Raw genomic sequence first — 14,626 nt, 5'->3', positions numbered from 1 at the left:
GAATCCTTATTTGATCTAAAATTTATTTTTCAGCAGAAATTAAATAAGATCATTTTTCCTAAATACTGCTTTTTCCTAGAAGAGAGAGAGCAAATCAGTGAGAAATATAGAAGAGTTGAAATGACTGTGCAGTAACTTCAGACCGCAGTTTACCTAAACAAATGAATGTAACAACTTTCATAAAACAGCTACATCAAAACTATTTAACTATTTTATCCACATCTTAACCTACTTTCTTTTATTTTAAAAGGTAGCTCAGAATCAAAAATTTAAGAGAAACACTTAACCTTTTTTTCTGCAATTCAATATATGACACTACTAATTTGCTTTCCAAACTTTTTGCACTTTGAGATAGTTTTTAAAAACACTCTGTTTTTAAAAACTATCTGAAGCCAGTCTGCAAGCATTACAAAGCTAACGAAGGAGAATTTACATTCTGCAAATCTTAAGGTAAATACCACTACATAAGAATGAACAAAACACTGATTCACTATTTTAAATGATGCAAAACTATACACTGAGTGAGATACCACAGTTTTAGCCTAGACAGAAGCTTCCTATTCCCAAGCTTTGTAAAAGGTCTGGCACTGAAAGAAAACTATCTGCTGAAGTTTATATGTGGGCATCTGGCCCTGGTATTTTACTTCCCTGAATAATCACTAAGGAAAGAGGGATACATGCTGCTTGCAGAGCCTACAACATGCATATCTGTGGCACGTAACAAATTCTGTATAACCTTAACGAGTCACCAGACCATGCTGATTCCTTCTCAGAGACTTGCTATAAAAATCCTCCAGGCTATGAGCAGCTGCTTATTCTGCATGCTGCACTTCACTTCCAGAGTCAGGTTTCTTGGGGTGTTTCACATTTAATACAAGATTTCTTCCTGTTTAAAGAAAATACTTTCACGGATAATTTTGGGAAGCTGTAACTACAGTCATCTTTTCATGTCCCAAGAGCTTCCCAGCCTTTCTTCTTTGATGGCTCCTGGCTAAACCATAAAACCCATTCCAAGTCTTAAAGTAATTAAAGCCAATTCAATGAGTGATGCTTTTCATGCTGGGTGGGGCTCTCCTTCCCACTGTGAAAGGATCAATGAATGCTCTGACAAGCTGACAAACTCCTTGCCAAGTCTACAGCTTAGAGGTACACTGAGGTAAAGCAGCAGGTAAAAGATTTAAGAGGTTTAAACACTCAGATTTTAAAAAATAAATTAGAGCTTAGAAATGAAAATGGAAAGAAAACTCATAATGTCAGGGACAAGGCTGGGAAAACATAAACATCCTATCAAATGTGCGACTAGCAGTTTCTCCCATAATCAAGGATATGCTTTAATCTTCTCACATTTGGATATCCCCTATTTTGCTGCATGGTCCAAAATCAGACGATGATGAAAGCTGAGTGTCTGGGCCTGACTTTGCTTTTCCTTCCACCCTTGTGCAATTGATGTGTGTATAAACTACATATGAAATAACATACCTAAGAATCAGACTCCCTTTTTATCAACTTGGAGCTGACTGAAAGCAAAACACATGCTTTGGTTTAGTACCAGAGCATTGAGAAAGTTCAAAGTGTCTGTTCAAGACACTCGTGTTAGGCCCATGCACAGTTATCCACACGTGCATCATTTCAGGGCATTAGAGTGCCAAACTTGCCAGTCTCAATCAGCAGTTAGGAAAAAAAAAGGAGCTCGGAATATTGTTGATCCTAGGGAGCTAAAATATACCAGCTGTACCATGCAACTTCCTCCTGGCAAAGGCATTCTCCCTTGGCATATGGAGAGCACCTTCCCTTAGATTTACCTGCTCACTCTTCCTCATGTGTAGTCCAGAGCTAAGGCAAAAAGGGATGGCAGAAAGAGATGGAGACTAAAGGGATGAGTATTTTCAAACATGCATGATGCATCTTGTAATGCATTCAGCCCTGAAACTTTAGCTTTCCCCTAGCCTCCTGTAACACATGCATCTACCACTCCAGGATTTACACAAGCCACTGCCCCAGAGCAGTGGCTGATTTTACCACCTGACTGTTGTCTCCTGCCTCATCTCTGCAGGAATGTGTTCCCTCCACAGCCACAGTAACAGTGCCTGAAGTCATCAGAATAGGTCACCTTTAAAGGCTGTCCAACTCAACCTTGAAATGAAGCATACTGGGAAAAACCTACTGATGCAACTTGGTTGAAGCATGGGAATGAATGCATGGCCAACAATAGCTTCCTAAATTGCTGAATTTCAATCCATCAGGAGAATTTTGCCTCTGCCTTAGGAGCTTTTCTTTTAAATTAACTAATAAAAACTCTTGTCCTAGCTAAGACAGATTTTAAAACTTGTGGGACGGTGAAGTTATTTACACTTGCACTGTCAAAAAAATAGACATCCTGCTTCTTCTTCTGTTCACTGCTAATAACTCTCATTCCAAACAAAGACATCAAGCAACTGGAAGAGTTAGCCAATAACAAATCTGTGATTTGGATCTTGAAGAAAAATAGCATACTCTTGGTATTAATTTCAAATAATCACCCTCATCAGCAGCATGACTTTGAATCACTGCACACCAACCAGCAAAGCCACTACACTCTAATTGATGACCTAGATGTCAAGGACCAAAACAGAGATAAGCTTCAGCTCCTTCTTTAATACCATACTTTAGAAATCAGTTTTGGAAATAAGTAAAATTAGGAAAAAGCTGGACAAAAACAACAAAGAAAAACAAAGCAAAGAATGCGATTGCTAAAGCCATGTTTCTTTTGGTTTGTTTTTATCATATGGTGTTAATCACACAATTTAACCTCCTTGTTCAATGTAAAGCAGCAAAACTGAATTACAGGGTACTGGATTTTTTTAAACTGAATTTGAGAAAACACAATCATAAAAGGAAAACAGAAGCCCCAGCCTCAATTCTGCCATTCATCCATTGCTGCTGAAGAACAACTCAAGCTGCATACATCTTCCTGAAGTACAAACCAGAGATGTACTGCAGAAATTCCAAGATAACTACACAGTCCTAACAGGTTTTGGTAACACAAAGTGACACATTTCAGTACATATTCATAAGGGTTGGGGGTTATTATTGGGCTGTAATTGCAGTTGTTCTAACACGTAATAAGCCATGGCTGGAAAAACAAAGGCAGGTTAATTTGTGATTTCCTCTACTCATTCAGAGGCAAATTAAGTGTCAAACAGCTAATACAGAACATATTTCATTTTATGAGATTTTAATTTAATTCTGCACCATATCGTTGATGCCTTAATGTAGGGTGGTTTATCTAAGAGGAAGAGCAATTTATAAACCTCTTTCAATTGAAATCTTTAATGATAGGATACGATAGCATAATTACAGCAATGCCTGCTAGTCCTACTATACATAAGCATCTGTCACCAATTCCATCATAAACATAAACCCTTATTTTAAGGGTTTATAACTCAAATTATAAAATTCAGCTCCAGGCTGAAATTTAAGATGCAACAGTTCTGACCATCAGCAATTAAACTATAAGAATCATATATATATATATATGTATATATATACACACACCTTTTTAAAGCTGCAAGTACGTAAGAGCCCTGTAAACATCTTTAACATTCCTGCTTTCTTTTTTCTTTTTCACTTGGCCAGTGTTCAAAATTATGTGCAGACACTGTAGGTACCATGCAGACAAGGCCCTCCTCACATTTTTTCTGCACTTGTATTATACCTAAACTAATTCCACTAAGGCTTGACAGGTTCTGGAACATATTTCAAGGAGCTTGGATAACTAAAATTATGCCTTTTTTAAAATTTTATTTTTAATTTATATTACATACGCAGACTTGAGAGTACTACAAAGCTGAGGAGAAAACCACTCATACAATGAAGTCATTGTTGAAGCTGTAAGTAAACATTTGCTTCCTGACTGGTTTCTTGCCATTTTCTCTCAGAATTCTCAAATATCTTCTCAACTCAGTTCTTTCTTCTTTATTTTTTTTTAAATGGGTACTAGGACAGCAGTTCAAGTAATGGCTCCAAATGATCCCAGGTAATCCTAAGTGCTTCTAACACCTGGCTCTGTAAAACTTGCAAGAAAACCACTGGGTGCCAACCTCACATGTACATACATTAATATATTTTCCTGAAAACTGCAAAAGCATGACAAACAGTAACATCTCAAAAATGTTGAAGTCTAAATGACTTTTTCTGAAGTTGCTTTATTACCTTTTTATATTTAATTACCTTTTTATGTTTAATTACATCAACCACAACAGCCCCAAGTGTCGACTACAGCTCATCATTCCAATGGTGAGATAAACCAAATGAGCAAAAGGATGAACAGAAGTTAATGGGGGAAAATGGCCAATATAAAGGCAATTTTGATCTAAATCTTGGGCTGATACCAGAGTATATTTCAAAAGCAGCTGCCTGCAGTCATGATATCTGGCTAAGACCTCCTTGCCTCTGCAGGGCCCAGCTGAATCACCACTTAATCAGGGAGCAGGGGTGCACAGCACACAGCAGGGCACCTTTCCATAGAAGGAGCATGATTTTGGGGTCTACAAACAAAGAATGAAAGAGGCATTTTCAACATCTTTTGGGGCTCTTACAGAAGTCTTGGCACTGAGAGCAGTGTAGACTGCTCCTGATTTCCCACAGTCACCCAAAGCAGGTAACACTGGTCTACCCGGCCAAAAGCCCTGCTGTGGGTCGGGCTGCTGGGGACTGGGTTCGTGGGACTGAGGCCCCAGGGAGGGCTCAGCTCAGCAAATGCAAGAAGGGTCCCACGAGGCACAGACTTCCAGAAGCCTCTTCCAAGCTGGTGGGCAGTACTTGGGTCTAGGATGATGGTCCTCTGCTGATGCAGGTTAAAACTCCCTACCCCACCTGCCCAATTCAGAGAGAAAGTAAATTCCCCACTAGCTTCAGAACGAGCAGGATCATCTCCCCCAGCTGATCCCAAAAGCGTCCATCCATGCAGAATATTGACTGCAATGCAAAATCTAGGATTACCCTGTAATGACTATCTGAGCCTGCCACCTTCAGCTTACAACAGTATTTAGCAGAAAATTTAAGCGTGAATTTGAGTGTACTTTATTATGTGGTAGATTGTGGTGTAAATGGTGATGCATCTGAGGAACCCCGAGGAATAAATCACAAATTTCTGTGCTCTCTCGTTCTATAAATACCCACTTTTCCTCTAATGCCCAAGAAGACTGCAACACAGATTTATTACTTACCTCCAGGCAAATTTGCTCTGAAATTACAATTCAGTAATAGAAGACTGACCCAAAAAAAACCTGTTAGTAAAATATTGTGTGTGTACTTGGGCATGTAGTTAGGATTGTTAATATCAATTAATTCTGCTCACAGAGGAGGACTTGTTTTAAAACAACTTCATTTTTCTTCTGCATATATGTAATTACACAGCTGTAACTAATAGCCATAGAAAAGCAATCTGCCATCTAAACAACTAGCATTATTCTTCAAAGTATTACTTGTGCTTTTCTTCTTGTATTTCCTCAGTGTGAGAGGTGATTAGTAGATATGATTAAATGTATACATCAAGCCTTTTAGTGAAGCACCAAGCCCTGCTTTTCGGCTCCATTTTTAATGGTATTTAGCAGTTTTCTGGACACATTCACTGGTTTATTCTGCAATGCTGATACCTGTCTCCCCATGTGGAATAAGATAAATTTTATTTCTACAGGATTTCACCACTACCACCCTTTTCTATGCATGTTATCACTGGTATTCATTTCTTTTATCTTTGTGTAAACCATGTGCTCTATCACATTTGCCATTTTGTTTGGGTGACATTCCCATCAATCAACCGACTGCCTATATGTGCACACAACAGGGACTGAGAAAATTTACCAAAAATTTCATTATGCTTCATAGCAGTCACTAGGGAAGAAAACCAACCTAATGGCTGTTTTGTAAACAAACCTTTGGCATGAAAGGAAATTTTAGCCAAGAAGAAAACCAAGCTTAATACAGATTAGATACATGTTTATCTGGCTGTATTTCACAGGGCTCAGCACTTTTTAATTTAGCCTTTATAGAATGACACAATAAAGAATAAATGTCAGCAAAAGACACAGGTAACCTTTGCCAGTTACCTATTAGAATAGGAATTCCTCAAGTACCAGCATGGGTTTTTGCTTTATGAACAGATAACCTCAATGCTTTCCAAAAGTAAATCTCACACTTTGGAAAGACTGGAAAAGTGCTTCAGGTACATGGTTTCAAGCATTGCAAAGGTTCATGTATTTGTCCATTCTTTGAGGAAGCAAGGGGGAACAGTGAATACTCACACATGCAGAGGAGGAATGGGAGATGGTTCGTAATGGTAGCGCCCCTCATGATGTCTTGCATCAATTGGTACAGGAGGGTGGAATGCTGGAAAAAGGTGAGGAGGATCTGAAAAAACAAGCGAGGTTCCCAGATCTGAGTATCTCCAATGATTCTTTAAAAACAACATTCATAAAGACAGAACAGATACTGAAAAGCATGTGTAAAGAGTGCTATGACTTAGGGGTCACAATCTCCTTCCGTGCTGCTATCAATCAGGTCTGTCTGAGAGGAGAATTTGGCCCACACTGTTTGCATGAATATGTATTTACTAATTTTAATATTCTCTTTTTATAGCTTAAATGGAAAAGGGCATTAAAAAAGTCTTTAATAAATAATTATGTGCCCATATGTGAAGCACCAGATCAAAAGGACCATCACAGCTTTCATAAGCATTCCTGATTTATTTATTTTGTATTAAAACAAGAAAAAAATCATCCCAGGAAAAAAAGCCTAAGCAGAGAATACAATGCAATAAAAACATATACCCTCAAGAGATGTACACACAGTCCTACAACAGAAAGCCAAACTGAAGTGATATGCTGAGAAATATAAGCAAAACTGGAGTGAATCAGACAATGATGTTCAAAGGCAAATGTGACTGGCAAAGGCCATGTTGGAGATGTTTAACTGCACCACACCAATGGCTCAACCTGGAGGGATGTGTGTGAGGACAGAGGGACTCATTTCATACCCAGCTCCTAAAAAGGAAGAGTACTTTCTTTGTCCCCATGACTGGAGACCCAGGCATTCATGGCTGCAGTAAGCTCCCCTGCTCTATGTCCTCCATGGCTTTCACAGGATGGGGGATTTTGCAGCTGTCAGAACTCCTGGTTCCCGCTGCTTCTGGAGAGCCTGGGAGATAGGCTGACAAAAGGGGGAATGCACCCCTGACACCCCATGGGCACTCGTCACCCTCCCCACGGCTGCTGCAGCCAGACTGTCCCCCAGCTTCGAGGGGCACAGCTCACACAGACCACAGCTCTCCTCACCGCACACCGCTGCGATCTGTGCCCCTCAAAATGTCACACGCTGCTCACCACTGCCCCCCAAACACTCACCATTCCAACAAAATCCTAAACACCTCCAGCGGCATGAAACAAACTTACCCTGCACAACCATTACCCAGTTGCCACTTTGGGTGATGTCATGTGTTTATCTGACACCAAAGGCTGAGAAGTGCAGACATTAGGTAATGTCATGGATTTACTAAAATGCTTCTAGAAAAAAAGAAAACTTCAATCGTGTACTGGCAGAAAAATTAGTTCTACTCCAATTTTGCCCACCAGCTCTTGAAAGTGTCTTTTCTCTATATTTCCTACCTTTCCTATTCATCAAAATTTAAATCTCCTCTTAGATTATATTATTTGTGAAAGCAGTTCCCTGGTCTCAACTAGAGATGTTTAAAAACAAAAAAAAGGATTTTTCCTCATCATGATTAAAAAAGTTGGGTTGCTTTATTATTGCTTTTTGAAGTGTGGGAAGAATGAGAGGAACAAACCTCATTGCCCTGAGGGAATTCACACAGGGGATGAAGGGGAAATAATTTCTGAGGAACTATTCCCAGTATTTCAAGAAAGCCTGGAAATATCTGACACAGACTGTCCAGTTACACAGCTTGATTTTGTGAAAGGACATCAGCATGTGACTAGCCACAGTACATTTCAGCCATTTACTGACTTAGGAACCATAAATGAAAAATAATTGTGGTTTATGATGTAAGCTGGGAGCTCAAACTCACAAAATTCTTAATTCTGACTCTGTTGCACCAACTGGACCTTGGCATGCCATCTGTTATGAGCTTCACTGCCCATGCCAATCACTCATGGTCTCCAATGGAGGTAAAAAAAGGGGTCACAGATGATCGGGAACACACTGTCATTGAGTGTCATTGATGCTTGCTGCCACCTCCTGAACACATTCCCCAGCAGACACCCAGGCGAAGGGGAAAAGGGACATGGGAAGTGAGTTTTAGCACACCTCCCTGCCTACCCTCTCCCATGCTAAACTAGCATTTGACTACAGCAGCAGAAGCCAAAGGGAGTAAGTTTGAAAGAAGATGTCTTAGTATTTTACAGTATAAAGTCTGCCACCATTTTTTCAGCAAAAAGGAAGTCACTTATACTTGTCATAAATGCACAGGCAAATCCTTCTCTGCCCTATGTGTCTCCTTCAAAGACTGAGTCTGGAGAGCACAGGTAAGACCACAGAGATTTTGCTACTCATATTCATGTCAGACAGGATGTGATTCACCTGGCCAAAACATGAAATCCCACTCAGGATGCCAAGCCTCTTCACTGTCCCACCATGTCCAGCCTGAGCACCTACCCATTAAAAGCAGTCCTAGTAATTGTGCAGTGAAACACGATTTGACCCTTCTAAATGTCTAATTTACTTTCCACTGAGAAATGGAAACTTAGTATTAAACAACCCAAAAAAAAGGTATTTTTATCTGTGGGGCTTATGCAGCGCAGATCATCAACAAGTTTTATTTATGCATGGGCTATAAATCTCCAAGAACATCTTTTTGAGTCCTCTCACATTAAGCGCCTTTGTATATCTTGGTTGCATCTTGTTTGTAGTTTCCATCTGGGAAACAGCCGTACTCCATCATGGCACAGGGAGCTGTCTCTGTCAGCCCTGAGCCGTCCGGAGCAGAGCTGCATATCAAACCCCAACATAATTACCCATCTCACAGTTTATTATTTACACATGAGCAATACAGCTGGTGAACATCGTAACTCAAGTGTATGTGTAATAAGTTACTACACTGTAGCCATCTCCTGTTGCAACCCTTAAGAAAAACCACATGATGACTTTTCCAAAGTCAGGCTAAAACTGCTGAAGCAGAATAAAGTGCCACTAAACCTGGCTACCTCCTATTTATCATACAATTTCCTGACTGATGGTTCCACAAACCAGCTGCTAAGTGCTGTGTACTCTACTGTCAGCAGACTAACATGCTAAATGGGAGACAGGGAGAATAATGTACAGAACTACAGAACTGGTGGAGTCAATTTTACAGATGGAAATCAAATCCTGCCATGTTGGGTCAGCCCTCAGCACAAAAGTAGCTGGCAAATTCTACGTGCTTGGGGGCCCATGACCACTCCACTTTGAAAAGCACTGAATATTTATATGGAAAGACTCTGAGATCTGAGAGCTGCCAAAGCACCCATCATCCAGGGCTTCACTTGGAATTCACTTGAAACGGCATAAAATGTAATTGGTTGACGTGTATTTATATGGAAATAGATAATAAGTTTACAAAGCAGTAACTGAGGCTGTAGCCAGTTTCACATTGACTTTTCATATCCCACTCAGTAACTATTTCATTAAAGGCACCATCAGAATATTAATGGCACGTTCTGTCACAATTATTTATACTGTAGGTAAATAAAAAATTGAGTGAGACTAGTCAGGCTGGAATTGAATCTGAACCTATCTGACTCACAGTTGTTTGTGCAAGATGCTTTACTTATCTAGAAAACGAGGGGAAAAACTCAGCGTCAAAGACAGGACAGCTGCTCTGACTATATTTTCATTAATTCATTTAAACTCCGAGGAAAAAACTCTTACCCTCAGCAAGGACAATAAATTCCACTGTTTTCAAGAACTTGTAAGGACATGCCAAAGCACTGGCAATATATTTGAAGACATTGCTCACACATTGCTGAGTTTGGTAGCTATTGCTGCCTTTGGAATTTTCTGCTGCCTACTGCTGAAAGCTTCCTTCAGATGTTCTCCTGTGTCCTGCACCACTAGCGGGGTCTTCTTAAAACAAAGTGTGAGACACAACTGCCTGCAATGCTACAAACTCATCAATTTTGTAACTGTGAGATCTTTCTGGAAAAATATGTCAATTTATGCTGACTTTCTGTTGTGTAAAACCTGCCTTCTTATTTCCCCTTCAAGAATCATTCTTATCTTCTAAAAGAAGTGAATAGGATCATCTCTCTCCAATTACAATCATTCCCATACAGGAAAAAAGAAGAGACCTACTTTTGTTCTCTGAAAGTCGACAACCAAAGTCTCTGCTGCAGCATCAAGAGAAAGAAACTGGGAGAAAGGACAAGTATGTATGATCCTTGATGCTGAACAGCAAACCTGAATTGAAGTCTGATGAGATGCAATTCACAGAAAGACTTGTTGGAAAGGGGGATGATGCCAGCTGGCTCAAAGGTGCTCTGCAACACCCTGAGAGGACGGCAGAAGGATTAAGCTGCTGCAAAGCTCGCTCAAGTTTGTGATAACTTCTGTACACTTTAGTCTCTCAAATATGCCTTGCTTAGGTGATCACTACACTTGGAAAGGTCAGCTGTGATGGTGATATGAGTAAAACACTCTGCCCTCAGCTAGCTGATTTGCTGAAGCACCTTGTGATTCCTGCCAAATGCCTGAGGGAGATGGCTGCTGAAATGACAGGCTGCCTTTTTCAGCACATCAAGAAAACTTTTGCTACCGTCTGTGGTGAACCCTAATGTGATAACCATAGAAGATGCCTGCACTGGCTTGAACTCACCCAGTGTGGCCCCAATGTCTGCACCTGTGTCACGAGGTCAGGGCCAAGAAAACAGAGGTCCCAAGCCCAACACAGGAAGCCCTCATTATGCTTCAGCACATTTGTCCTTAGGACAATCAGCTCACCAAAATACATGTCAGAGCTGAGCCAGGTGCAAACTTCTATCTCAGATATAACCTCACTTGAGGTGAAATCTCCTTCCTGTTGAAATCCATTACAGGCTTGATGCCGAACGACAGTGCCCAGCTTTCACACCAGATGTAACAGATACAGTAGGATGCAAAACATAGCCTCTCTGTTAATGTCTTTTCAATATGCAGAACAGTTCTGAAGAGTTTGCCAGCAAATTTCTACACTTCCTTTGGTTCACAAGCTGATCACCAGATGAGAATTTTCTAATATTCAGCTTTGCAGAGTCCCTAAGGGCACCACTGTTTCTTCACATACATTTCCTTCAACTGATCTGAACTTAATGGTATTGCCAGGTTTTATGGCAAGAATTAGGTTCTTAGTTGCCAAGCAAAGATCTTATTTTGGATTTCTGTTTAATTACATCTTGCATTAGGGCTCAATAAGAGCACATGTTGTCTCTGAGGGTTTTTTTAGTTCTCTCTCAATAAGGGGTGATTTATGTTTTCTATGTCTGCTTATACAGAGGCTTTAATCAGGAGGAAGAAATGACTGAGCCACAGCTACACGTTAATGCATGCACTTAACTCTGTGCACTTTGAAGAGTTTCCCTATGGTGATGGGGCTGCTGCTTCAGGCCTGGCTGGCTGCCATGTGAAGCACTGCTGGTTTGCAGGCTGATCCACTGCCGTGCTGCAGCCAGTTATCTCAGGATGCCTTCCCGTGGCTCTGTGTGTGCATGCACGCACACGCTGCCAAGGTGGCAACAGCCACACTGACATGGATGCACCTAACTCACCATCTGACTTCACAGAGAAGGGGATTCTAAATAGGGAAAAGGAAAAGCCATGGAAAAGCTGGGAAAAAAGTCAAGTAAGTGTATAAAGCCAAGAAACAGAAACTGAGGAAAATAATTTTAAGGGGCAAGTCGTCTCTATTCCAATAGCACTAAATGTTAATTGTGATTACATATAGTAGATGTAACACATTCAGAGAATAGACAATTTTCCATTGGCTCACTTCCCTTCCTTGTGTCTGTGTGTATTAATGATGATCAAACTTCCCCTTTCTACCCTCCGCTGGTGCTCACAGAGCCTAGGTACTAATCTTAAAACTCAACCACAGGAGCTCCAGGCCAAGCCTCACAAACCAGAGCAGAGCTCCAGCTCTTGTTATGGCTGAAAAACAATTTCTATCTTTGCAAAAACAAAAATTAAGACCTTGGCCCATCTTAGGTTCCTGTCATACATTTTAATACTTACACTTTGTAAATCTAAACACCTTGTGGGAACATGTTTTATTGTTAGCAGTTCCACAACAACCATTATGCCAAACACTTGAGGGAGAAGCAGTTCTTGTGCTGGAATAAAAGTTGCTGGAACTGGTTTCATCAGCTGGCACTGAGAGGTGTTTTAATATGCCAGATTTGCTGCAGGTATTGGCTAAATAACTGCTGGATTGATTTCAGTTTGAACACTTTATTATTCTTTCCAGTCAATGCAACCCTGCTGTCTAAGGAGCAGGACTGCCTTCTGGAATACTAACTAAACTTTCTCAAGTCCATTCAGCAGACTCCAGTGCTTACTGCCATTTGCCTATCTGGAAATAAAAAAAAAAAAATAAAAAAAAAATAAAAAAAGAAGAAAAAGGAAAAAAATGTAGTAAGACAGACTCTATTGCATGTACAAAACACCTTCACCAGAAAAGCCTCCAATTCTTTCAGAACACAATCTATGATTCATCACAGCCAAGGGATTTGCAAATGACTGTTTCCACTGGGATGGATGCACAGGTAAGTGAAGAAATAACTCCTGATCAAAAAGCCATGAACTTGCCTGATGAGTGGGATGGGAAAAACACTGCTGTCCCACAACCCTCTTGGGACGTACTTTTTAGAGGAGGAAAGCTAAGTCACTCCATCGGCCCAGTCTGACCAAGAACAAACAGCAGATTGGTGGAAAAGCATCAGGAATATCGTGCCTTCCACCCATGAAACACTGGCTGCTTCATCCTATAAGCACCCTTAAAAAACTTCCATGAAGAGGAGCACAACTGCATACACCCAGCACCTGTACATTGGCCCATGGTCTCAGGAGAAGAGGATGACAAAGCTCACCATCCCATTACTTAGAGGTATAATTGCTTCATCTAACACAGCTGGTTCTTGGTACAGCACAGCTCATGTTTTTCATAACCTCTGGATCACATGCAGCATTTCTTAAAAACCTAATAATGTGGTTTCTGCAGGAAAATGACAAATTGCCCGCTGCCAGGAAGCTGACAAAAGAGATCCCTCCCTCTTCTACCTCCAAAGCACATGCAGTAATAAAATAATTCAGCTTCTGCTTTGCAACAGTTGCTGCCTTGCCGTTCCTGCTCCTAACTTCTCATGCCACCATGTGTCAGTGCAGCCTTCACCACTTCAAAATGCATCCCTAAAAATTATGAAAACCAAAATGAGCAACCATGTTTAACTCTCAAGAATCACAAAGTGGTTTTACCCAGCTGCTCTGGAATGCTTCCCACCTTTTATTACACATGTGTATGAAGGATCACATCCTCAGCATTTCCTCCTCTGCAAGCAGTGAGTAATTAGATCCATAACCACAATATATACAAAAAACATTTGTACCTATCTATCTCTTCATATCCATGTCTGTAGCACACTACGAATTCCAGTGGTTGAAGGTGAGCTACAAAATGGAAACTGAGGAAATTAAAAGATTACAAACAAAATAAATCCTGATCCACACTGGTGAGAACTAAAGAAGAAATCTCACAGCAAGGCTTTCAGCTCCAAAGAACTCATAAGCAGAAGTTTAATATGGATTTCCTGAACAGTAGGAAGGAGGTGCTGCCACAGATCAGCTTGGTTATTCCCTAAGGCTCAACACAGCTCAAAGAATGCATCTGGATGTCCTCATATCAGCTACACACATTAACTCAGCAATTACAAATATCTGTAATGTGCAAAGGTAAATGTGGCTAAGGAAAGGCAACAGAAATCTAGAACCTGGCAGAGGTGGGGGGACTAGAAATACCCACGCATTGCTGATTTGATGTGGGAACAAATGAAGACAATTTAGGTAATTCAACAAGCTTTGGTGACATTCTTAGAAGCTTGTAAGCAGCAATGAGTCAGTCTGCAAACATTATTTGTTTAAACAATGGTTTGGAGATATGTGTGCTTTTCTGTGTAGCAGAATCAAGTTTAAAACCTATTTGAAAGGCCAAACCTCAAACAGTTGGGTATCAGTATAGCACAGGGAAAATCAATGTAGCTAAACAGATTTTCAACAGCTGAAGGTCTGGACCACAGTGTGAAAGACTTGGAAACAGGTTATACTTAGAAGCTTTGATGAGTATTTTATGGCTTGATAGGAATTAGAGGGGAAAATGTATAATTACATCAATTATGTCTATTTTTAGATATTAAAACTCCTCAGATTCTATGGGATGAACTATCAGATGAACACTCTGAGAGATTTCTTTTCCCTGTTTTTCAACCTGATTTTTAAAAATTTCATCCAAATATTCATAACTATTTAGCTTCTCTCTGTATCACCCTTAGCAATTACTCTCCTTCTGAGGTGTTTACATTCTTCAAGCTCTTGCAGATGAGCAGATAGTTATTACATGTGCTGTCAGGCTACT

General features: G+C 40.3%; 1 protein-coding gene across 3 annotated transcripts in view; it reads right to left on the bottom strand.

Moving 5' to 3' along the window:
- Window positions 1-14,626, bottom strand: part of GLI3 (GLI family zinc finger 3) — a 206,515-nt gene that overhangs the window by 87,969 nt on the left and 103,920 nt on the right. For all 3 annotated transcript variants that reach the window (XM_063158228.1, XM_063158237.1, XM_063158244.1), the window contains one exon: window positions 6,285-6,390. In XM_063158228.1, coding sequence (XP_063014298.1) covers window positions 6,285-6,390 — 106 coding nt within the window. The remainder of the gene's footprint in view (window positions 1-6,284; window positions 6,391-14,626) is intronic.

Source organism: Melospiza melodia, chromosome 1 (assembly GCF_035770615.1).
Source record: "Melospiza melodia melodia isolate bMelMel2 chromosome 1, bMelMel2.pri, whole genome shotgun sequence".
Classification (NCBI taxonomy): domain Eukaryota; kingdom Metazoa; phylum Chordata; class Aves; order Passeriformes; family Passerellidae; genus Melospiza; species Melospiza melodia.
The sequence above is the reverse complement of the archived record's forward strand: the minus strand, read 5'-3'. Positions and strand labels throughout refer to the sequence as shown.